Here is a 25999-nt window from a genome sequence, read left to right on the forward strand (position 1 = left end):
ATTCAAGTGCATTGTGGTATCTCATCACAGCTTTAATTTGCACTTCCCTAATGGAAAATGATGTTGAACATCTTTTCATGTGCATATTTGCCATTCTTATATCCTCTTTGGTATAAGGGCTTTTGCCCATTTTATAATTGGATTGTTTTCTTTCTGTTGAGTTTAGAGGGCTTTCTATATTTTCTGGATATAACTCATTTGGGTATATGACTTGCAGATATCTTCTCCTATTCTGTGGTTTGTCTTTTCATCCTCTTTTTTTTTTTTTTTCTTTTCATCCTCTTAACAGGGTCTTTCACAGAGCCAAAGTTTAATTTTTAAAAAATTCTCAATATTAAAAAAAAAGAAATCTTGTGGATTGTGTTTTTGATGTCATGTCTAAGAACCTTTTACCTGTTGGTCCGAAATATTTTCTCCTGTATTTTAATAAATACTTTATAAGTTTATAGTTAACATTTAGGTTAGCATTAGGTCGTTTTTTTTATAAGGTGCTACTTTAGATTTTCATATTTCCAAAGTTTGAGATACTATTTCCAAGTAGATTTTCTAGCCAGTATTTGATAAAACCTCTAACTAGGAAGATCATTCCAAGGACTTTTCTTTATCAGTATACAGTGAAGGTTTTGTTTGAATGTGGTTTACTCTAACACACACCACTCCCCAACAAAGATTTAAAACTTTAACTGAGATTAATAACTAAATGCTGTTTAATATTTACCAAAGTATATGCATACATACTTTGTTTTATTGCACTTTGCTTTATTATGCTTCACAGATACTGCTTTAAAAAAAACAAAAACAAATTGAAGGTTTGTGGCAACCCTGCATTGACCACCATTCTTCTTCTTTTTTAAAGATTTTATTTTTTATTTATTCATGAGAGACACCCAGAGAGGCAGAGACACAGGCAGAGGGAGAAGCCAGGGTCCCTACAGGGAGCCTGACATGGGACTTAATCCCAGGACTCCGGGATCATACCCAGAGCCAAAGACAGACACTCAACCACTGAGCCACTCAGGTGTTCCTGACCACCATTTTTCTAACAGCATTTGTTCATTTTGTGTCTCTGTGTCACATTTTGGTAATTTTGCATTATTTCAGACTTTTTCATTATTTGTCCTGACCTGATCATGACCTGAGCTGAAGGCAGACGCTCAACCACTGAGCACCCCCAGGCATCCTGGTATTAGTTCTTTGTTAGGTAGAACTCCCCTTGTAAGTCGGGAGATTTTTGATTACTGCTTCAACTTTCTTACTGGTTTTGGGTCTGTTCTGGTTTTCTGTTTCAGTTTTGGTAGGTTATATATTTCTAGGAGTTCCATTTCTTCTTCCACACTGCCTAATTTGTTGGCATATAGTTACTCATACTATGTTCTTATAATTTTTTGTATTTCTTTATTTTTTAAAAGATTTTATTTATTCATGAGAGACACAGAGAGAGGCAGAGAAACAGGCTCCCTGCAGGGAGCCCAAAGCGGGACTCCATCCCAGGATCCTGGGATTACGCCCTGGGCTGAAGGCAGATGCTCAACCACTGAGCCACCCAGGTGCCTCTGTTTGTATTTCTTTAGTGTAGGTTATAATCATAATCTCTCCGCTTTCATTCATAATTTTATTTGCATCCTTTCTCTTTTCTTTTTGGTAAGTCTGGCCAGGGGTTTATTGGTTTTACTATGTTTTTCAAAGAACCGGCTCCTAGTTTTGTTGATGTGTTCTACGGTTTTTCTGGTTTCTATTTCATTGATTTCTGCTCTAATCTTTATTATTTCTCTTCTCCTGCTTGGTCTAAGCTTTATTTGCTGTTCTTTCTCCTGCTCCTTTAGGTGTAAGGTTAGGTTGTATATTTGAGACTTTTCTTGTTTCTTGAGAAAAGCTTGCAATACAGTGTCTTTTAATTAATGTGTATACACTGGTTTTTAAACAATGTGATTTATTACACACTTTGACTATCATATAGCTTAAATCTTTTATGTGCACTGAGAAATGAAAAAAATTAACTCACTTTATTGCATTTTCTGCTTTATTGTGGTGGTCTAGAATCAAACCCACAATATCTGAGTCACTCCTGTATTTGAGAGATTATTGAAATTGTGACTTGAAGGCAACTTTTGATTTCATTTTATGATTAATATTTGTGTGCTTGCTTGGTTAACATATACATTCCCACTAAGTATTATATGTAAGTATATATTTTTAATAATTATAATATCCACATTTAATGTTTTAGTTCTATATCTAGCATGCTTTAGAAAATTGGAAAAATAGTCCAAAATAGTCCAACTAAGAACTTTCTTTAAAAGACTTATTTTTTTTTTTTTTACAGCAGTTTTAGGTTCACAGCACAATTGAGCAGAAGGTACATAGATTTTCTATATGCACCCTCCCCCCGCCCCACCATTATTAACATTCACCACCAGAGTGGTGCCTTTGTCACAAGTGATAAACCTACCCTGAGACCTCATAATTATTTAAAATCCGTAATTTATTTTGGGGATCACTCTTGATGCTATACATTCTATAGGTTTGGACAAATATATAATGACATGTATTCTTCATTATAATATCATATAGAGTATTTTCACTGTTCCAAAAAAACTCTGTGCTTCCTCTATTCATCTCCAACTCCACCCCGTAATGTAATTCCTGACAAACACTTAACTTTTTATTATCTCTGTAGTTGTGCCAGAATGTCATACAATGTAGCCTTTTCAGACTGGTTTCTTGCAGTTGGAATAAGCATTTAAGGGTCCCCCAAGGTTTTTCACAGCTTGAGACTTCATTTCTTTTTAGTGATGAATAATATTTCAGATGTACCATATTTTATTTGTCCATTCACCTATTGAAGGACATTTTGGTTGCAACTAAGGACTCTTTAATTCCTTTTAGGGGTGAAAATTTCTTTATTATTTTATCATCTTAGAGCATATAATGCGACAAAACTATGGATACTTTTTTGCATTAAATTTAATCAGCCTCTCTTTAAAAAAATTTAAGTATTTAACCTCTTTTGAGAAAGTGGAAATATATAGGGCTTTTTAAACTTTTATGTGGGAAATAAAAAGAAGGTCCAAGGAGTGTTGCTTAGTTCTCTATCCCCAGTTCTTGTTAATTGCCAATTTCTTACCTTTCCAGACTAAGTTTCATAAACTGGATTGGGTGTCCCATATACATTGCCTGCAAGGCAACAATTACAAAGTTCAAAGGAAGCCTTTAGTAGACAATGCTGAGCCCAGTTGTTCCTAACATTTATCACTTACTAGGCAGAGGGCTATCTATGCATAGAGTAAATGGAGCAGCAAGTGAGCACTGGGGTATGGTTTTAGAGTTTCAATTTGTTTTGAGAGAAATTATTTGCTAAATTAATTTAGTTTCTGGAGCTAGATAGGCATTCAGTTAATTTAGTGGGGTTTTTTTTTTCTTTTTCTTTTTTTTTTTTTTTTTTTGTGAGGTCCTCTTAGGTTATCTTTCAAATTGCTTGGTTGGACTTATTTCGTTTTTAAGTTACTGGTATCTAAGGACTTCCTGGTATTTCTTTAATCTACCTAGTTTCTTTCTATAGCACTGAACACACAGTGGGTGCCCAATAAATGTTGTTGACTGTCTTGTGACTCATTGTTGATACTGCTTTTAGGTCTGTTTTTTAACTTTGCTCATTTGTTTTGATGAATTTTTTATCTCTTCCTTTGATAAGCACATCTCTACTGGAGGCTTTCCTTATCCTACCTCTTGTTGATGTTTGACTTTCTTAACTTTGCATAAAAAATAAACCTCCCCATAAGATATTTAGAAAAGCCCAGAGACAAACTGAAGTTGCAGCCACAATTGTGGAACAGATGAGAAATTTAAATATTTAATTTTAAATTTATAGATACATTTTTCTAAATTATGTCTTTGTGTGGTAGTTCCTTGAATGTGTATTATGAATCAGAATGCATTCACTTGTATCTACATTTTTCTGTATTAAATTAAACCTAAGTGAAAATATCAAGGGAAATTTATGTTTTCCTTTTATAAGGAATTTCCTTATTTGGTAAAAGGAAGCAAAAATATTATGGAGATTTAGATTTGGAAAAGTTATTACAAAACTTTTGGACTCCTTTTAAGATTTGTTATATTCAGTGATTCTGAGACCTTCCTAAATTTATACAAAATGGATTGACCTAAGTAGCAACCTTTAGGCAATGTTTCAGTATATACAAAGTTCTTATGAAGGTATAATCATTAACTCTAATTGAATATTTATTAAAAGCCAGCCATTATGCTAGTCTAGCGGTTCTCAGACTTAGCTGCACTTTAGAATCATTTGGGGAGATTTAAAAAAATCCCCACAAGCCAAGTTTGAGGACCATTGGGCTAAACAATATGCATTATCCATTTAACCCTCTCAGCAATCCCGTGAGGTGGGATAAACTGTCCAGTTTTGTGATTGAAGAAATTGTTCCAGAGAGATTAATGACCAGCTCACTAATAAGTGCAGACCTAAGCACAAACCAAAATCTCTGACTTATTTCAAAATCTTGAACTCTATCAGTACCTCTTGGTTATACATATGTAGTTTCTTTTAACTTTCTTTTCATCACCTTGTGCTTTTCTACATGTAGTATCTTAGTATTTTCAGAGGGAGATTATATTTTATGTATCTAGTGAGCTAGATATTTTTGTTTTCCCCCGCTATACCACCGATACCCCCCAACCAAAGAAGGTGAAAGCCAGATTATGCATTTATGATCTCAAGGATTGCAAGTATGTGTATGTGTGTGTGTTTGAATAAGAGCTTGGATTAGAAACAGAAGTAAATTGTCCTACCAACTTTTATAAAATGTGATATATTGTGTGGTTTTATTTTTTTTATTTTTTTTATTTTTTATTTTTTTTTAAATTTATTTATGATAGTCACACAGAGAGAGAGAGAGGCAGAGACACAGGCAGAGAGAGAAGCAGGCTCCATGCACCGGGAGCCCGATGTGGGATTTGATCCCGGGTCTCCAGGATCGCGCCCTGGGCCAAAGGCAGGCGCTAAACCGCTGCGCCACCCAGGGATCCCTATTGTGTGGTTTTATAAACCAAATGAAGACTAGAAATCAGGCTTTGGGTATTGAGAATGTTATTGGATATCACTGAATGTTGAAGAAATTTCTCAGAAATCACCTGGTGAGAAGTAGACTGGGAGTAGGGAGTGTAAATTGTTATTTAGCTTTTCATTAGCTGCCTACCATAGTGGATATTAAATGTTTCCTCACTAGAAATAGCTTTTGGAAATATCGTTTCCACTATTGGAATGGATATTTGGTTAAAACAGAAGGAAACACCTTATATCTTTCTGGGTTTATGACAACTAAGCCACAAAAGGTTCATTTACCCATGCCGATTTATCCTGGAAGACCTTGTATGACAAAGAGATTCTATTATGTCCCTGTACCTTCCTTAACACAATTGCTAAGTTCCTAAAAAGGTAAAAAAAAAAAGGAAGACTTGAGGGGTATAATAATAATTTAAAAAAAATGAATAAACCAAATGAAAACTGTAGTTGAATAGTTCATTCTTTAAGAAATAATCAAGGATACTCTGAAAAAGATAATCAAAAATACAAAAAATATATATTCATGGTTTCTGCTTCAAAAAACTTTTCCGGCAGATAAAGTAGATACATTGAGAACTACACTGTAAGACACAAGGCAGCCTGGGGTACTGGGTACTTTATTCCTCTACTGTAGTTATTTGGCTTTCTCTTTATTCTTTCTACCATACTGTTCGTGCTAGAAGGGAAAACCTCTTTGGATTTACCCCACTTCATCTACATAGTGTGTTAGGTGTGATGGCTAATCATAGCTACTTATTGAACAAAAGGATTTATATGTCCTATAAATATAAACAAGATACTGAAAGATTTTAAAGTGGGAAGGACTTCCATGTGTAAAACAAGAAAGGTTCTTGAAAGGCAAGGCATCCAAAGAGAGGAGTTTCATTGGTTGATTGCAAAGAGAATGTCCTCTGTTCATGGCATGAGCAGTGGGTGCTTTTGAGCACAGTGTGTATGTCGGATTACCTGATGCTGGAAGTGGGGCATAGGGTTTTTTTTTTTTTTTTTTTTTTTTTTTTTTTAAGATTTTATTTATTTATTCATGTGAGACAGAGAGAGGCAGGGGGAGAAGCAGGCTCCCTGAGAGTCCGATATGGGGCTCAATCCCAGGATCCCGGGATCACGACCTGAGCCAAAGGCAGATGCTCAACCACTGAGCCACCCAGGCACCCTGAGGCATAGGGTTTATACAGAACAGTACTTCTCTAGATTATTGGGTAGGAGGTGAGGCTTCAATCAAGATGTCAGCTGGGACTGGTCTCTGCTGAGGTGAGATCAACTTTCAAGCTCACAGTCAAGGCTGTTGGCAGGCTGTAAGTCCTCCTTAGCTGTTGGCCAGAGACAAAGGGAAGCTGACAACATGGTAGTGGGCTTTTCTTAGAGCTAGTGAGAGTGCCTAAAACTGACACCACAGTCTTTTGGTAACCTAATCTCAGAAGTGACATTCTTTGCTACATTCTATTCACTGAACCTGAGTCACTAAATCTAACCCACATTCAGTGAGAGGGGATTACACAAGGAGCCAGGGCTACTGGGGGCCATCTTACAGGCTCTGTATCACAGGAATATATTTCATTTACTATAGTATATAGAAATATTATTTAATATGTAACCAATATATATATATTACTAATAGATATTTGATATTTTTGTAGTAAACCTATAAAATGTATATTTTACACTTAGAATACATCTCCACTCAGATGGTATATTTTCATTAGAAGAGCTTGATCTGTATTTAGTTGTCATAACATTTATAGTTAATAGATCCAAATACTGGAGTTGTTCCAAATATACTTAAATAGTTTCCAATAACTGAATCAAGTATCAGTTTTAAAATATAAATTAAACTAAAAGTATAACCCCTCAGCCACGCTAGTCATGTTTCAAGTGCTCAATAGCCACTTGACTACTTCCAGCATAGTTCTAGAAGTCTGGCTGCAAAAGGAAGGAGGGAAATGAAATGATACTTGGAAGGAACAGGAAAGTGGAAATTAAGATAATAGAAATCAGTACACTTCGTGTGTGTTTTCTGAAGGGGAGAAGGAGAGAAATCTAGGGTGATGGAAACCCAGGATATAGTTCAGTTGTTTGGATTTCTGATCAGATTTGAGTTGAGGTGCAGTGGGTACAAAAACCCTAAGTGATGAACGGCTTGTGGTAGGTACCTGGTATTCTGAGTGTTGAAATGTGAAAGCATTGAGTGTGGGAGACTGAAACCAGAGGCTTTTCAAACTGTTTTTTTGAGTTTGTCACTCTGTTCATCATTTTTTCCTAGTGTGTATGCCAAGACCGAGGAAGGCACTTGGAAATGGAACCATTTCCTATGAGCTCAGAGGAGAGAGACCCTTTCCTGACCAGGGTCAGAGTGTTGTCAGGATAGGAAGGAGTTCCCTGGGCATGGGGGGGTTCTGTCCATGGCACTCTTTCAACCAAATGTTATTTGTAAATTATCTCAGACACTGTGCTCTGTTCTCAGGTGTAAAATATTTTATCTGAGCTTCCATTTTTGATCTCTTAATAACATTATGCACAAATCTCTGTATGTTAGATGTGGAAAGGGACCTGCGATCATCTATCTAGTTCGATACCTGTATTTTGTTAATGAAGGAATGAAGGACCAGAGAAATGATTAATTTAAGGTGACACAAGTAACCCATTTAGGACACTCCCATGCTTTTTGATTCCCAGTACTTTGTGTCCACAACTCCACCTGGGGAAGTAGCAGTCTCTGTTGGTGTGAGTGGGCACTTGCACATCTCGCATCTGCATTTCTGCTTAAATACCAGAGATTATTTAGATGGCTCTTGTTAAGGTTATCGAGAGGATTTGGTACCATATTCTATGTGCTTTGGAGCAAGTTTCTTAACCTCTGCAAACCCCAATTAAATAGCAATGGTAGCTGCCTCATAATATTAAATATAGAAAAAAGGCTCCTACACAGTTCTTAGCAGTAGATATTCAATAACTGCTCAGGTTTTTTTTTTTTCTTTTCTACCACTTGGCTTTTGCCCATTCATTTTTTTTTTGTTGTTTTATAGGAATGTTTCAGCTCCCAAAGGGATGGCATAGTATAACAGTTAAGAGCACTTGCTTTGGAATCCAACAGCTTGGCTTTAGATCTTCACTCCAGCACTGATAGCTAAGTTCTTGAAACACGTGCACATCAATTTTCTCATCTGGAACATGACAATGGGCACACTTACCTTACACAGTGCTGTGAGGATGAGTTAGTAGATGTAAAATACTTAGGGCAGTTTCCAGCAGAGCCAGCACTCAGTGGTAATATGAGTTGTTGATGATATGGTAATAAAATAGGATGAAACTGTTTGCTTTTTCTGTTGTGTTCATTGGAGGCATTTTGGGGACGTGAAGGCACTAGCCTATAAGTGCTTACTCTGGTGTGAAGAATACCCTTGCCTCTTTATTTAGTACATTATGCCACATGTACCCGAAAGATGAGTTCCATTCTTAAAAAGTGAAATTAGGTTATTCTTTCCTCCTGTCAATCATGGTCCTCACTGGTCAAGGGAAGCTATAGTTAGGACATCTGAGTTCTGACCCACAGCAAGTTACCAAACATCTGGGCAAAATGAAAGAGGTTTCTTTCCAGAATTCAGTCTGGGCCCATTTATTCCTTAATCCTCTTCCACCCAGCCCACCCCCTCCAATAGGCAGATGATTGAGAATCTTCTGGAGGGTTGAATGCTTTTACTTGTGTTGGTCTCTTTGAACTTTTTCTATCTCTGATCACAAAATAGTTGATTCTCAGCAACCCATCAAGCTCTTATTCTCCTGTGAACTCATGGAATTGATAAAACCTTCCCTCTTTTCTTCTTTTCTTCCCTCAGTTAAATCAGTTAAATTATAGACCACCCTGCCTTGTGGCACTTAGCGCTCTATGTGCTCTCAGCGAATGAGACAGGCCAGGTCCCAGCTGTCCTGGAATTTTCATTCTGGAGGCTAACATCAAATAATAAACAAGTGAATACATGAACGAGCAGAATGATATCAGATAGTGCTAAATGTGATGAGGACAAAACAGTTATGTGAAGACTAGCGAGAGATGGGTGACGATCAGCGTGGGCACCTCTTTTGTGCTGCCAGAGAATACCTCTGTCGGGGGAAACATTTGATCTGCAGTCTGAATGAGGTCAGGGGCAGGAAATTTGAAGTTCTATGGTTAAAAGCAGTTTGGATAGAGGCAGCAGCTGTGTAAGTCCTCAGAGATGAAGGGGTCTGGTCTATTTGAGGAAGGGAAAAGATGCCAGTGGAATTACACAGGGAGTTGAAACAGAGTAACCTGAGGGGAGCTCAGAGGTCTGCAGAGGCTAGGTCAATGCTTTCCCAGACTCCCCTGCATCAGAATCACTTGGGAGTTGCCAAATGCAAATTGCAGGGCTCTACCCCCCAGTGTTTCTGTTTATGTAGGTCTGAGGTAGGGCCTGAAAATGCATTTCTGACAAGGTCCTTGATGCTGCTTCTCCTGCTCTAAAATCGCACCTTGACAGCCACTAGGATGGCTCATCTAGGGCCTTGTAAGCCAAGGACAGGAATTTGGGTTTTATTCTCTGTGCATTGGGAGGCCAGTGAGAGATCGAAGAGGTGATCAGATTTACATATGTAAAAGATCACTCCTCTACTGCGGAGAAAAGGCAGGGAAGGAGCCTGGGCTGGGAGATGAGGGCCTTGTGACCCAGGAGTGACAGTGAAGGAGGAAGACCACAGTAGATTGTGTTGTTGCACAAAGAAGCTGAGGGAAAAGGATGCCCAGCATGATTGCCGCACAGCTGTGAAATGTGTCCTTTTCACACATTTAGGATTTAGGAACTTACTCAGATGTAACTGAGAGGACTCCGGTAATTGTGAGATTTGCACACTAGGTGATTGGTGACCTTGACAAGAGAAATGTCTGTTAAGAGTCGTATAATTTTTTGGGTCTCCCTTTGTTGCCTTTCATTATTGCTTCTCTTTTAAAGCCGCTTTGCAATAGTCACTCTAATTTCATATAAGCTCGTCAAGAAAAGGAACCCTTTGTTCTTTTTTTTTTTTTTTTTTTGAAGATTTTATTTATTCATGACAGACGCACAGAGAGAGAGAGAGGCAGAGACACAGGCAGAGGGAGAAGCAGGCCCCATACAGGGAGCCTGATGTGGGACTCGATCCCAGGACTCCATGATCACGCCCTGGGCTGAAGGCAGGCGCTAAACCACTGAGCCACCCAGGAATCCCCCCTTTTTGTTGTTCTTAATTGCATTCCCTCACGCGTGTAGCACAATGTTATGTCTGCCATTGGAACAGATTTATATTTAATAAATAAAATAATTCTTTTATTTCAGTAAACCTGGAGAGAGACACTAAGACATTGCTTTGAGGAATTGGTCTGTAATTTATAGCTGAAATGCATGGTTTAGGGGCCACCAAACATTGCTAGTTATTTTGAATGGCTGCCTCCCCAATACTTACCATAATATATCTTAGCTTTGTAGCCCCCTATACTGAGAAAGGGTGGCTGTTCAGTTTTTTCTTTTTTTTTTAAGATTTTATTTATTTGTTCATGAGAGACACAGAAAGAGAGAGGCAGAGACACAGGCAGAGGGAGAAGCAGGCTCCCTATAGGGAGCCCGATGTGGGATTCGATCCCAGGTCTCCAGGATCATGCCCTGAGCCAAAGACAGACGCTCAACTGCTGAGCCACCCAGGCGTCCCTGTTCAGTTTCTTTTTGGTCATTAGAATGTAATATGTAAAAAGCCTATTGTTTTAAGACTGACTATTCCACTTTTATATTTTTGTCTTTAATATTAGAGCTGTATTTTTGTATAGTACTTCCTTGAGTGAATCTATAGGAATACTATATAAATATAGCAAACACATGAGGTCCCACTGGACTTGAGTAGCTTAAGGATTGTACATATATTTCCTATATAATTTAAAGCTCTTTTTCTTTCAAAGTAAGAGGGATTTGAGTAGATTTCCGTTGTTTTGCTGAGCTTCTCATTTATTGCTTTTCATTTATTTTAAGGATATTAATATTGACAGAGATGGAGTAATGTTTACAATGGGCACATGAGGGGCATGTGGGTGGCTAGGTGGATTGAGCAGCAGATTTTTGGTTTTGACTCAGGTCATGATCTCAGGGTCCTGAGATCCAGCCCCACTTGGGCTCCGAGCTGGGGTGGGGCCTGCTTAAGATTCTCTTTCTCCTTCTCTCTGCCTCTCCCCTACTCATGCTCTCCGTGTCTCCATGTTTGTCTCTAAAATAAATAAATGAATCTTAAAAAAAAGGGCACATGATTGTGAAGTGCTTTGTAAATCAAGTGATAAAAAGACCAATCAGTAGTAATAGCAGGATACCGGTTGAATTCTATGTTAAAATTGTTTTGATATTTTTAAAAAATGTTATCGCATAGTGTGAAATTGTACCTTAATTTTCATTATAAAAATTGAGTACAATATTGAGATAATTTTAACGAATAAAGCATTATTTTAGGGGGGGTGGTATATATGTTTATTACCTTGATTGTGGTGATAGCAACACAAGTGTATTCATATGTACAGACTTACCAAATTGCATACATTAATTGCAGTTTTTTGCATACCAATTATACCTCAAGTTGGAGGGAAAAAGGAAATTATGTGCTTCAAACAGAAATAAGTATTCATATTGTAATGAATTTACAATTCATATTGTAAATGAGAGTATGGATGTATATAATACTACTCAGTTCACCATCTTCATTTTTGATGTTATGTCTTGTTATTTTTAAGCCTCAAAGTTTGCCATTGTTTTCTATTATGGCTGGTGGCCTCCATAGAGTGAAAATTGATAGTCCAACTAGACCACTGGGGAAGAAGAGCTTATTTGAAAATCCCCTGGGTAGGAAAACTGGCTCAAACTTCCTATTTAAAAGGGGTGGGGTGGGGTGCCTGGGTGGCTCAGTTGGGTCAGTGACTGACTTGGGCTCAGGTCATGGTCTCAGGCTCAGGGTCCTGGGATTGAGCTCAGTGTTGTCTGTGTCAGGCTACTTGCTCAGTAGGGAGTCTCCTCCTTCCTCTCCCTGTACCTCGCCCCATCCATCCCTACCATGTTCGCTCGTGCTCTCTCTCTCTCTCTCAAATACAGTCTTTAAAAAAAAAATGAAAGGGTGGAAGGACTTCAATGACCTTTACTGTGATTTTAAACTACTAATAAAAACTAATATTTAAAAAAAATAGCATTCTTAAGCAGTAAATTAGTTATTGCATGTTGATGTGTTAAAATATATATATATATATATATATTTGGTATTACCAGAACTTCCTACATCAGGATTAGGTTATAAATTTTGATTTAAACTATACCTTTGGCTTTGGGTGACATTTAATTTTAGTGCTCCAAAGCATCTCAGTCAAAAAATTAAGAACATCGGAAGAAAAAAAACCAAAAACCAAAAAAAAAAAAAAAAAAACCAAACAAAAAAACCCCCAGAACATTGGAAGAGATGTGAGTAGGTAAAAGGTATTTTAAAAATTTTGTTCCTGAGTAAAAGGCTGCTAACAAAGTCTAAAATCTTCTTAGGATTCAGACCAAATCCAGGCCTCTACCAAGTATTCTCACTAGACGATACTGTGTAGTAAGCAAATTTTAACTGACACATTTTCAAATTTAATGTAAATGGATCACAATAGGCCACCAACATAGAAATGATCCTACAGTTCTGCTTGCCTGAAGTCTACTTTTCTTTCAAGAACTGAGTCCTATATCTCTTCTTTTTGAAGTGTATACCTTCTCCCCCCCTCAAAGCTAGTTTCCGCATGCTCATTGCTCTGAATTTTTAAGGTTACTCCTCTTTTATATGACACTTATGTTTTCCTGTGTGTCCATTATTTAATTACTTGGACATTACATCTATCCAGTTTGATTTCTAGTTCACTGTAGAAAGATCTTGGTCTGATGACCAATATGGTTTCCAATTATGAACAAAGGTCACAAATACTGTATTATTTGAATAATAGGGAACACTACAATGTTCTTGAAGTTCTGTGTAAATAATATTTCAACTAGTGCTTTGTTCTGCTTTTTGTTTTTCTTTTTAAGTTGGCTTATATTTAGTAATTTCAGATAGGTTTTCATCCACAGACTCAAAGTACTTTAAGAAATAAAAGTCACATATACACAGAACATTAAAACTCTGAATCAGAGTTCATTGTGGTGTGCAATAGAGAGGAAAGATGACCCAAGGAATTGTCACTCAATCTGGACGTTGAAGGATAAATAATATGTGTAAAGGTAGAGAGGTTGGGGGCGGGGGAGCACTTTCAAATGGAGACCAAGATGAGTCACATTTGGAGAAGAGAAAGTTCCTGGAATGATGAAAGTCAGGGCTGAGAGGAAGATGGCCCCAGCAGGAGGTGCTTGTCAGACCTCTGTACTGCCACTGTATTTTGTTGTTTTTAAAAAATATTTTATTTATTACTTGAGAGAGAATGAGAGTGAGAGAGCACAAGCAGGAGGAGGAGCAATGGGAGATAAAGCAGGCTCCTTGCTGAGCAGGGAGCTCATTGATGTGGGACTGGAACCTAGGACCCTGGGGTCATGACTTGAGCTGAAGGCAGACACTTCACTGAACTACCCAGGTGCCCCTGTACTGCCACTGTTGAGAGCCAGTCCTGCACTGGACCGAGCTCCTGCTGCTTCACCTCCCTGCTTGTGGCAGTTGGGCTTCTCTTCAGCCTTCCTGATGAAACTCTTAAAGCCTGAAGTTTCCCAGTTATTTCCTGCTAATAAATCCAGCATCTATTTTTCAGTACTCATCTTCTTAAAAATAACATATAATCGATGTCTAAAAATCCAACAGGTAATTCTGACCTAAAGATTGATTCTCTTCCTTGGTATGGAGGACTTTTCCTTCCGTTAGATGGATAGGTACCTCTACTTTTGTGGGAAATAGTCCCTGTATTTATTCAGTAGATATGAGTGTCTGCTCTGTGACAGGCACTGTTCCAGAGATTCTATACATTTGCATATATTTGTGGCACAGGGCAGTCCCTATTGTCCTGTGATTGTTTATTCTTTAATGGAAAGAGACATGATAAACAGGTTAGTCGCTGGTAAGCCCAAAGGCAAAAAGTAAAGCAGAGAACTAGAGGTCCTATCATCTTGAGTCAGGAATGTTCTAGGAGTTTAAAAAAAAAAAAAAAAAGCGTGTGGGGAATTATTCTCGATGTGTTCAAGAAAGGGCAAAAGTCACAGTATTAGAGTGCCATGAATGCAGGGGGAGAGGAAGTTAGACCAGAGGTAAGGTAGGACAAATTGTAGGACTCTAGATGTTATTCTGGGTGAAGTCAGAAGTCATTGGACGCTATGAGAGGAAGTGTGCTCATTGGATTTACAATTTAAGAGGATCACTTCAGCTGCTATGTTGAGAATAGAATGTAAAGTGGCAATGCTGGGAGCAGGGAGCCTGCTTTTAGCAGCTTTTTTTTTTTTTTTTTTAAGATTTATTTATTTATTTATTCATGATAGACATAGAGGCAGAGACACAGGTGGAGGGAGAAGCAGGCTCCATGCTGGGAGCCCGAAGCGGGACTCGATCCTGAGACTCCAGGATTGCACCCTGGGCCAAAGGCAGGCGCTAAACCGCTGAGCCACCCAGGGATCCCCTAGGAGCCTGAACAGAGGTGTTCGGTGAACAGGGTTGTTGTTGGAATCCAGGTCTATCACCTGGAGCTAGCAGGAGTTGTCGGTGGATTGCAGCTCTATGTGTGATGGGATTTTTTTTTTTTTTTTTTTTACTCAAGCAACTGGGAGAATTGTGATTTACAGAGATGGGAAGACTTGGAGAGAAAAGGATTTAAAAGAAGACGTTAAATTGAGTTGGAGATTCCAGTTAGTCATCTGAGTCCAGATGTCAAGTAGGCGTTGGATTTACAAATCTGGAGTTGAAGGGAGAGATCCAAGTGAATATTTGGTGTTTAAGATTTCCTTCATACAGATTTTGCAAAAATTCTTGTTCTATGTATTGTAACAATTTTTAAGATCCATTTTTGCTGCTATTGTAAAAGAAGGCTTTTTTCCCCATTATACTCTCTAATTTTGCGTTTGTATTGTATAGGCCATTGACTTTAGTGTGTTTATATACTAAGCTGCTTTTCTGAATTCTCTTATTTATCAAAGTTTAAAAAAAAAATTAATTCACTGATTTCTTACCTCCTTTGACTTTTCTGTGGATTTTTACCAAACTGTTCAATTCTATGAAGTACCAGTTTCTTTCATACTCCATTTGGTTTCCTGTGCCTGAAATATCAATTATTTCTTGTTTTTTTTTTTCCCTGTGAGTTTCTATTCATTCTCCTGAACTCAACTCATGTTTCCCATCTGTAAAACATTTCTGGGTTCCTAGGAAAGTTTCTCTTTCCTTGAGCTTCATCTGTACATGCGTACCTACGTTAGAGCAGTCATCAAACTTTATCATGATTTCATATATATCTACCAGTCTGTTGGGGGTTTGAACTGTTTTGGGGTAGGAGCTGGGTCTTACCATTTTTAAATCCCCAGTGTTTAGCTGAATCTGCTACATAATGTCTGTTACAGGATAATTGTATGTTGAATACATGAGTAGTCAATTTCTACATATTAAAAACGTTTTGAAATTAGATGTTTCTCTCTCTCTCTCTCTCTCTCTATATATATATATATATAGTTGTTTATATATTGTTTCTGCTTTTCGTGCTGCCAAGTGCATAAAGGTGCTTGGATTTATGAGACCTTAAATTTTGAAAATACTAAATGGGTGGCTGTTACATATTTACTTACAAAGAAGCTCTTTTATCTTGTTTGGTTTTTACTTTGTGTAGGAAATGGGGAGAGGGAGGATTTAAAATATATATATTTTTGGAAAGCAGTAGTAGTTGTTCTTCCAAAAGCAATTAGGTTTTCATATAGGCAACATTTTCAAAAGTTTTAATTTGCATTACTTAGAAAAATATGTATGTCATTACTAGTAGTTAGTTTATATTTTTTTATTTTTTCAACCCAAGTCAATGAATTGGCCCATGTGAATTTTTTCAGGATGTCTATTACCTATTTCTGGTATAAATAGGTTAAGAGTTTCCCTAGTGACACTGAAGCATTAGAGTAATTATTTATAGAATTATAGATTTTTTTCACTGAAGCAGAAATCTATTGTATTAAATAACCACAGTTCATTGTTCATTGCTAAGTGCAATGGGAAATATACCGTGCTGCTTTCTTGCAAGGAGTTAGAGAGATGAAACTGGTACCCAGAAAAAAAAAAAAAAGGAAAAAAAATGTTACATCTATGGAATCTTTTGTATTTGCTGTATAGGGAGAGACTCTGTATGTTGAAGCGTTTGAAGAATAGGTAGGGGTTATCTGGATAGAAAGGCCAAACGCACTAGACTGGAAACAAATAGAATAAACGGCACATTAGGCAAGAGCAATATGAGGTGTGGGAATGAGGTACTGATCTCCATCCTGACACATTAAGGATTTTTATGATTTATCTCATCAAAGAAAAAAATTACACTTTTGCTTAAAAACACATTAATTGAACTTAATGGAGGTATCAAATCTGTTATATTTCTTTTTATTACCAAATAATTGAGTCCTATTATTGAAAACAAAAGAAAATGCCAATTAAAAAAGGGGAAAAAACCCCTTAATTCTCACATGTTAAACAGTATACATTTTGGCGCATTTTTTTCTAGATGTGGAAAATATGTACACACACACAATATTCTTATTAAATTAGATCATATTAGAAAGTTACTTTAAAAATAGATGTATTTTATTTTCTGTGTTTTGTTTTTATTTAAGGAGAAAACCAAAAGCCAAGGCACCACCTCCTCCAGCTGAGACCAAGCATCTTGATGCCTCTTCAGATGATACTGTAGAATCCTCTGCTTGCATCATGGAACAGAAAGAAAACACGATAGATAAAGACATTGAACTCTCAGTGGTGCTACCTGGGGATATTATCAAATCTACTACTGTTCATGGCAGGTATGATGGAGCTAATGAAAGAGCAGTAGGTCCCTTCTGTCATTGATACCTTCTGTTGTATATGTACTTTTTGATTTTTTTTCTTTGACAAAATACTTCGTCAGTTTAGTTATCTGTTAAATATGCTGAAAAGTGATAATTTTTTTCTAATATTTTAGTATCAATGCTATGAATTTGATGACCCCAGTCAAGTGACTCTTAAATTTAGAACTATTTTTCCTTTTACTACCTATTTAATACGTTTTCTTAAAAAAAAAGCCTTATCCAGAAGAAAAGTCATTGGTTGTATTAATTTTGTTAGTCCAACCTACAAAACAAGCCAATAGCATATAAGAAAATTCTTTCCTTCCTCTCCAAATTATTCCTTCCATTTTAAGCTGCCTTGCTGAATTTAATTTTGCAGAAGTTACTACTTTTAAAATGTCATACTCTCTTTTGTATCAAAACAGGTAAGTTTATCTGTAAAACTAGTAGGATTTTTTTAGTTCTTTGAATGCTTATCATTTCATTAAAGTACTCATAATGTGGATACGTTTAATAGAAATGTAAAATTAAACTTTAACCTAGCAAGAAGTGGAAAGGTGATTTAGGAGGCCGATATTTTTAATACCTGTATAAAAACTGGAAAAATGGAATAAAGCCAAGTGTAATTTTCCATTTCATTTTGAAGTGGAAAGTTACATGAGTTGTATACTTGGTCTTGTTCCACCTTTCACCTTCAACTGCCCGTTTGTTATCAGGAATCCTGTTTTAGAAATCTAAGCTGATTTGACCTTTGTATATATAGAGAGAGAAAGAGAGAGAGAGAGAGAGAGAGTGTGTGTGTGTGTGTGTGTGTATGTAGAATAAAAGAATAAGTAAGTAGCATATTGGGTATTCTTACAATGTGGTTTTATCTAGAAGAAACTCATTCAAGATAACCTTAACCTTAAGATTTACCATCAAGTTTAGGTGTAACTTCACAAATTATTGCAAGTATGTGAAAATAGAAAAGTTTGGCATTAGCAAGCAGTATGTAGTATTGTGTATTAAATTTTTATTTAAGTTTTGTTTTGCCATTTCTTTTGTATGGAAAGTGGTTTTGGAGATCATGGGCTGAATTTTATTGAGGAGGTTGTGAAACCCGTGATTGTCCTTGGTGGGCTTCTAGCTCAGGGGCAGGTAATCATCTAGATTGTGCTTCTTTTAGGTAAGGAAGGCATCTTGTGAGTAGAGACTATGGCTAACATCTTCAATCCTTAAAAGAATTCTATTATCCTGGTTTAAAAATAATAATGATAATGGATGTGGCTAATTCAGGGGTAATGAAGGCAGTTCCTCTTATTTTCCCTGAAGTCAAAGTAATATTTCCTAGTCAGTATATTTCCTAGTTTTTTTACTGCTGCTGACAAGCAACAATGGTTTCTTCACCAGTACTCCTTAGACTTTGTTCTTAGGTAGGGATTTCCTTCCCTACTCCCCTTTGAATATCTTAAGCTTCAGCCACATGACTCTTTGTTCTAGAGAGTCTACTTTTCCACCTCCATGCCTTTTTGAAAATTTTTCCATCTGGAGTACTTTACCACCCACATTTTCTCCAATTTATGTAGCTCAAGTGACACTTGTATTGGCAAAGGCCTCCTTAGTTTTCCCAGAATGAATTGTTACCCCCAACTTTCAAACTTCCCTGACATTTTGTACCATTGATGGTTATCATATATCGTTCTTTGCTGTAATTAATATGCATGTCTTCTTGAGTAGACCACAAGATCCACACAGGCGTCATTACTTCATAGTGCTTAACGCCATTTCTTGCAATATAGTAGACACTTAATAAATACATTAAAATGAATATTGCCTCCCTAAATTCTTATATGTAGATGGAGGTAGCAACTTAAATGGTATGTTCTGAAGAGACATTTGTTTGGATGGTCCCTGGTTACTTTCCTAGGTTCTTCTAAGTAAAGATAATTTCTCCACGTAGAGAACAAAAGAGTTATGTCCCAAATTCTGATAGCTTTTTAAAATTTGTTTAGGGCTGAAAAATTTTCCTAAGGGCAGAATTTGTTTCATATCTGTGTTTTCACTAGGGGATTTGATTCAGGGACTGTTCCTAATAGTTTTATCATTCAGGAATAACTCCAATTGTAGATCAGTGACTAATTTTTTAATACTAAGTGTTTATGATTAAGAGTGGTTGTGTGATTCCTGTTATCTTAGGAATGATTTTAAATATTTTAGGCTGCAATTGGGATATCTTAAGAGTATACTTTGAAGTATCTTGAATGTTACAGCTACCGGTGGCCCGTGGCTAAGAAACAAAAGTGTTTAACCATAACAACAAAATGTGCAAATACAAATATTAGCTACCTAAAGTGAAGACCCATGACATGTATAACTTAAATTTCTTCTTGGTTTTGTTACTATAAATGAAATATGAAAAGTTTCAACAAAACAGTTCAGGAAGTTAGTGGAAGATTAAGGAAGAGTCATTTTAAATAAGTTTACATCATAATGTTTTCTTAGATAAGTCAGAGTTCATATGTCACTGTGAGTGATCTTCAATTTTTTGAGACCATCTTTCCTTAATTTGTCTAAATATTCCTTGTGTATGCTATTTATTTTGGTAGTATTATTTAGATGTTTTTCCTTTAAGAATAATATCAATATTAGACTGGAATAAAGATTTAGGAAACATGCTTCATTTAACTTTTCAGATATATCCATTTATCTATTTATATTTTTTCCTCAAAATGTCTTCTTGGGGAAGAGTTTTAGAAAGTTTCTCTCTGTCTTCATACACAACTTATGCAGAGATATGCTCAGAATGTGATTTGCAGGAATGTGAACGCATAGCATTATCTTCAGAAGAATGCCCTTATTTGTACATTTATTTTTCACCAAAGAGCTTATTCAGATTAGGGAACACAATAAGGTCGGAGGTGGTAATAGACTTTATGCTCAGGAGGGAAACTAAAAACTTGACCTGAAATAGGTTGGTAACTTTGCACTGACTTACCAATCTTTTGGTACTAGAGCTTAATGGTAATGCCTCTTTAAGGACCAAAAGTCACCCTTTGTCTGCCATCTTGCCGTTGCAAACTTTGCTCTCATTGAGGGAAGCTTCAGTGCCAGCCTAAAAAGCCCTTGGGTATTTCTGTGTTCCGATCATGGATGATTAGATTGAAGGGAGATGGAATTAAAATATTTACTGTATGTGTGTGTAATATATATAGTGTGTATGTATATGTGCATATATAAACATATCTCATATATGCACCTATGCAGACATACATAAACAGCTGTGTGTGTGTGTGTGTGTGTGGTGGCGGAGTAAACAACCTTTTTCACCAGATGGAGCAGTTCTGTGCCTTACTAAATAAAAGTAAGCATTAAAGGATATTGCCGTTGGAGATAAGTTGCCTAGTTGCCCTCCTCAGAAAACGCTGCACTGTGCAACAGTATAAGTAGTGGTGTCTACAGGTACTTGGGAAAGTTACCTTTTAATGAAAATGAGCTTATGGGCTAAACTGTTATAAACACTACAGAAAATAAGAAAATACGTGGATGTGCTTCTGTATCACTCTAGATTCTTATAGACGGGTGTCTGCCTAATATGTAATTATTTCTCCCTAAATAAGCATGTGTTCCTTTTCCCGTCTATTCTCTTTCACTGGGACACTTTAAAAATAGTTTTCATCTGGGAGATTTGGTAAAAGATTGACATTAATCCTCTTTTTTTAGCCTGTGGAGAGAGCATTGTATGGCTTTATTAGCATACTCTCCTACAAAAAGGAGGAATAAAATCAACACCATTTATAACAGATATATTTTTCTTTTATACTCCTACTATAAATAGAAATTTGTTTTGATTTGAACAAATCTGAGAATGCCATGAGTGAAAACACAAATAAAGAAAGCATAGAAATTGAAGTTAGAAATTCTGGGTCTTAGAGTTGGTTGATTCCATAACTTGCTGTGTGACCTCAGGCAAGTCATCTTACTTCTCTGGCCTTTGCCTGTAAAATGACCCAGAGACCTGTTACACGTGGTTTGTGACTTAATTTGCCTGTTCAACTGCTCTAGTTTATAGCAGAATTGAGAGCCCAGTTTTGACTGGCACTAGGTAGCTCAGATAACTAGCTCAGAAATGGTTTATGTGGACTACAGTGCCATCTGTTGGAAGAAGTAGACTATGAAACATGACAATACTGGATCAATATGGGTTAATTTTGTTAATAATACAACAGTATGAATCTCAAGAGTTTCAAAATTTTATATCATACTTACATTTATTGAAAAGTATCAAATAATGACAAATTGTAGTAAATACATTAATAGGCGAATAGATTTCAAAAACACACTGCTGAAAATCTATTCCTTGGCACAAGTCATGTTGAACTCCCTAAAAATGCTTAAATTTTGGTTAGGTACTGATTCAATTGCAGCTGCTTAAAATAAATGTTGGAATTATAACTGTTATTTCAGTATAACAGTGCTTGAGTTTTTATTGGTGAGACTGAAGAATCCTGTAATCTGGGCTCAAGTACTGCCCTCCACAACCCTAAGCCAGGGATCCCATAAGACTCTGTTGGCTAATTGCTTTCCTGGTTGGTTGGGAAAAGGTAACAGAATACTCATAAATGTCTTCTGACTGTCATTCTTAGGTGGACTACTCTCTTCTCTTCCTTTCCTGGCATCAGTGACCCTTGCTAATTTTCTTTTTAATTTTTTATAATTACAAACACAGTAATTGGACATTATATAAAGTGGAAAAACGCAGATAAGCCAAAAAACTTAAAACACCATGTCATTATTAAAAGACAGATTACAACTATTAATATTGTGGTATATAACCTTTTATTCACACACATGCACAGATACACACAAATGTATATGTATACACATACGTATACAGTCACTTTTTAAAAAACCAACATCATATCGCACATGCCATCTTGTTAATTTGTCTTTTTTTAGTTAATGATTTCTGACTTTTGTGTTAATAAAATTTTGTCTTATCCATTGTCCGTATTTGAACTGTACCAATTGCAGTGAGATATATTTCTAGTGCTCTTTATTTAATAAGGGGTGTGTATGTGTGTTTAATAGGTATGCTATTAAATCACAGTTTTTGTGAAGGTACTTATTTAGGACTAACTGTGAATGTAACTTCCGAGATAAATGACCAAGTAGATTTATTTATTTATTTTTTTTTTTTTATAAATTTTTTTAAATTTTATTTATTTATGATAGGCACACAGTGAGAGAGAGAGAGAGGGGCAGAGACACAGGCAGAGGGAGAAGCAGGCTCCATGCACCGGGAGCCCGACGTGGGATTCGATCCCGGGTCTCCAGGATCGCGCCCTGGGCCAAAGGCAGGCGCTAAACCACTGCGCCACCCAGGGATCCCTGACCAAGTAGATTTAGCCTAAGGTGGTGAATTTCAGTTTTTCGAAATACTTGTTTTTAGCATTTGCTGTAAGAACTTTTGTCAGTTAATACTGATCTGATCTGTTATTGTCTTCAAATCTTAATTCTGTTACTTTCTCTAAAATGTTTCCTATAGCATAATTCAGTAAGCATTCTCAATTTTGAGATTAGGTTTATTTGTTTTATGTATGTGATCCTATTCATTCATGCACATAGGAATAGTTAGCATTATTTCATTCCTGAACTCATTACTGAACTAGGTTGATTAACATAAGGTAAATAAACATCAGTGATAACAGGAGTGTTTGAAAAGTTCCCATATTATCATTGTAAGTCTAATTGGGTTGTTCGTATACATTTCTTTTCTTTTCTTTTTTTTGTTCGTTTACATTTCTAAGGGGCAGTTAGAACCATTTCAACTCAACTCAATTTTGAGGATGCACTGAAAATGGTATAATGCTTTACTGGATGCTAGGGCAGATTTAAAGAATTATAAGGAAGACTCTTATTCATAAAATTCAACTCCTATCAGATACTTGAAATTTATCTATTTATAGTAAGTCCTTATCATCATGCATCCTCATTTTCCTTTGACAGTCCCTGTTTATACCTGTTGTCCCAGATTAATTACTAATAGTGCCCCCTTTTGCTCTCAGGTGTCCCAGATTGGATGATAAATTACATAGCCACTCTACTGGAAAGTGACTTTGTTTAAACACTTCCAGGGGTTGGGAATTCACTGAGGCAGTTCTTAGACATCTTACTGATCTGAAAGCTCTTTGAGGAACCATGACCTTCATTTTTTATATCTAGTTGGATCTTTGAAACACAAAAATGATGATGGTCTTATCTAGCAGAGAGCAAAACTAGGACAAGATTACCCCTAACAGGTGTTATGAATGCATGAAGTGTCACTGTAGGATTTAGAGAGTGATTTAGTGATGTCATCATTTTTGAAGTAAAACTACAGCAGATAGCAGGCAGCCTGTTACAAACCATCCACCCCATCCTGAATCCTGATTTATGATTTATGAGGCTAAAATGTAGCTCTGTTAGGACTTAGGAAATTATGTAAATGTAGACTGTTACATAAGTCTGTTAGGACTTAGGAAATTTTAATTTTGACTGTACCGTAATTGTGTATATGTTTTGCATAATCTGGTCATGTAACTTCTGTAATCTCAATTTTTTCATTCATAAAGCAGGCATAGCTTTTGTGGTGGTTGTGAGCTTTCAAATGAGATAATATGAAATTCACATGCGGGATTGTCATTTCTTTCTAAAGGGAGTAGGAAATGTCCTGCGGATTTCTCCATTTCAAAGAAGAGAGAAGTTCATAGAATCTTAAAAAAAGATCTGCCTTCCAGGAAATTATTTTACAAGAAGAGAAAAAAATCTGAAAATAATATTGCACAGTGAACTCTTAAATCATATAATAAACCAAAATTCAAAGTGATGGCGTGGTATGGAGGAAGACAATACTATTTCTTATTTGATTGAGGAAGTGATGACCAAGTTCAGCCAGTCCTTTTCTACTTCTAATAATTTGGCTTGGGTTTTGGGTGGACTGTTGGCATGCGCTCTCCTGCATTAGCAAACAGGAACACAATCACCTTCCTGTGCTGATTCTGGGGCAGAACTTGTTAGCCAACTGCTGTTTGTACAGCAACTTGAGATAGTTATCCTCAAAACAAAATTATTGTTTTTGCTAGAAATAACCTGGGTAATTGAATTAGGTAATTCTAAACTATACTCAGAAGATGATTTTGCTTTCTATGGTGCAGTTCGTGACTATTGAATCCCCAGAGCAGCCCCCATTGCACATAGAGCCTGCTTAAAGGTTAATGCCCTACTTTTATGGTGTTAAGGCTTCTATATGATAGAGTTAAGACATTTATTCCCGGGCAGCCCCAGTGGCGTATCGGTTTAGCGCTGCCTGCAGCCCAGGGTGTGATCCTGGAGACCCGGGATTGAGTCCCACGTGGGGATCCCTGTGTGGAGCCTGCTTCTCCCTCTGCCTGTGTCTCTGCCTATCTCTCTCTCTCTCTCTCTCTCTCTCTCTCTCTCTCTGAATGAATAAATAAATAAATCTTAAAAAAAAAAAGACATTTATTCCCACCCTCAAAATCAGCTAGGTCAGAATCCTCGCTTCTGTACTTTTAGTACCAAATGCTGAGGCTTCAATGAAATACTTGAAGCATTTGAACTGGTCTGAGGTTATTTTTGGAAAAGGTCTTAGCCTAACTTAATGCTTGAATCTCACCTCTGTGTAAAGATGTCTTGACTTTAGATACAACAAGGCTACTAGTCAAGTTTATTAATTAAGGAAGAAAAAACCAGCTTTTGTGCCTGTGTGTGTGTGTTGAAAGTATATGAATCTCTTTTCAACAATTTTGCCTTTTCATACATCCAGTACCATGCAGAGAACTCAGGTGTATATTGTCGGCTATGTAAGATACCAGAATTACCTGAGCGAGAAATAATCACTGGTTCCTATAATATTCTCATTCAATGAAACTGTCCTCACTGTACTGTCACTGTATCAGGTCCTGGGAATATACATTGCTAAGAGCTGGTTCTGCAAGAAAGGAGTTAATTTCTAAGTAGAAATGGAAGCCAAGTAACATTCTGAGGCCACTTTGTTCCCTGAGGTCTAGATAAGATTGGCCTGAACCCTTGTTCTAGATCTTGTGGAAAATTCATTCCCCTTTATATTATTGTAAATTCCTGAGGGTTAATGTCCTTTCAGCCTCCCCTGACTCTGACTTTATATCTTATTTTTGGACTCTTACTTTTTCAGTCTCTACCTTTTCAAATTTCCTTTCTTTTCCCGATTTAACACCACCACCACCACTCCACCCCACCACCCTACCCCTGAAGCTACCAGGACCTTAGTGATGGTCTATGGGTCACCAGAGAAAGGTGAATACGTGTATCACATAGCAAATCATTTAAAATAGCACTTTAGGCCTCCTCTTGGCTCCTGTCAACAGCTCTTTCATGTGCTAGTGTTCCTGCACTCCTGCCCTCTTCCTACTGCTTAGCTCCTTTTTCTGTTTCTTATGTCTCCTTGCCCTTTTCTTTTGGCATTGGCTTTAATCCTATCATCACCTCACAAAATAAACTGAAATCTGACTAGTCTAGGCTACTATCGCCTCTAAATTTTTTCACTAGCTTTGTGACTGCTCCCCTAGACTATTCTGAATACAACAATAGCGACGAAAGAAAATTAAGTCACACACTAAATAAGTAAATAAGACATTGGCTTCTTAAATCATGTATACCCCCTATTATTTACACTTGTTTTTTAGTTTTACTTTAAAAATTAAACATGCCTTTTTCTCAAGTCAAAATAAAAAATGAATAAAACAGCATATAATCCTTTTATTTATTTTATTTATTTTTTAAATTTATTTATTCACGAATGATAGGGAGAAGCAGGCTCCATGCGGGGAGCCTGACGTGGGACTCTATCCTGGGTCTCCAGGATCACACCCTGAGC

General features: G+C 36.8%; 1 protein-coding gene across 13 annotated transcripts in view; it reads left to right on the forward strand.

Moving 5' to 3' along the window:
• The window catches only part of COBLL1 (cordon-bleu WH2 repeat protein like 1), a 160394-nt gene that overhangs the window by 79395 nt on the left and 55000 nt on the right, over nucleotides 1-25999 (forward strand). For all 13 annotated transcript variants that reach the window (XM_077883604.1, XM_077883605.1, XM_077883606.1 and 10 more), the window contains one exon: nucleotides 16900-17085. In XM_077883604.1, coding sequence (XP_077739730.1) covers nucleotides 16900-17085 — 186 coding nt within the window. The remainder of the gene's footprint in view (nucleotides 1-16899; nucleotides 17086-25999) is intronic.

The sequence above is a fragment of the Canis aureus genome, chromosome 34 (assembly GCF_053574225.1).
Source record: "Canis aureus isolate CA01 chromosome 34, VMU_Caureus_v.1.0, whole genome shotgun sequence".
NCBI lineage: Eukaryota > Metazoa > Chordata > Mammalia > Carnivora > Canidae > Canis > Canis aureus.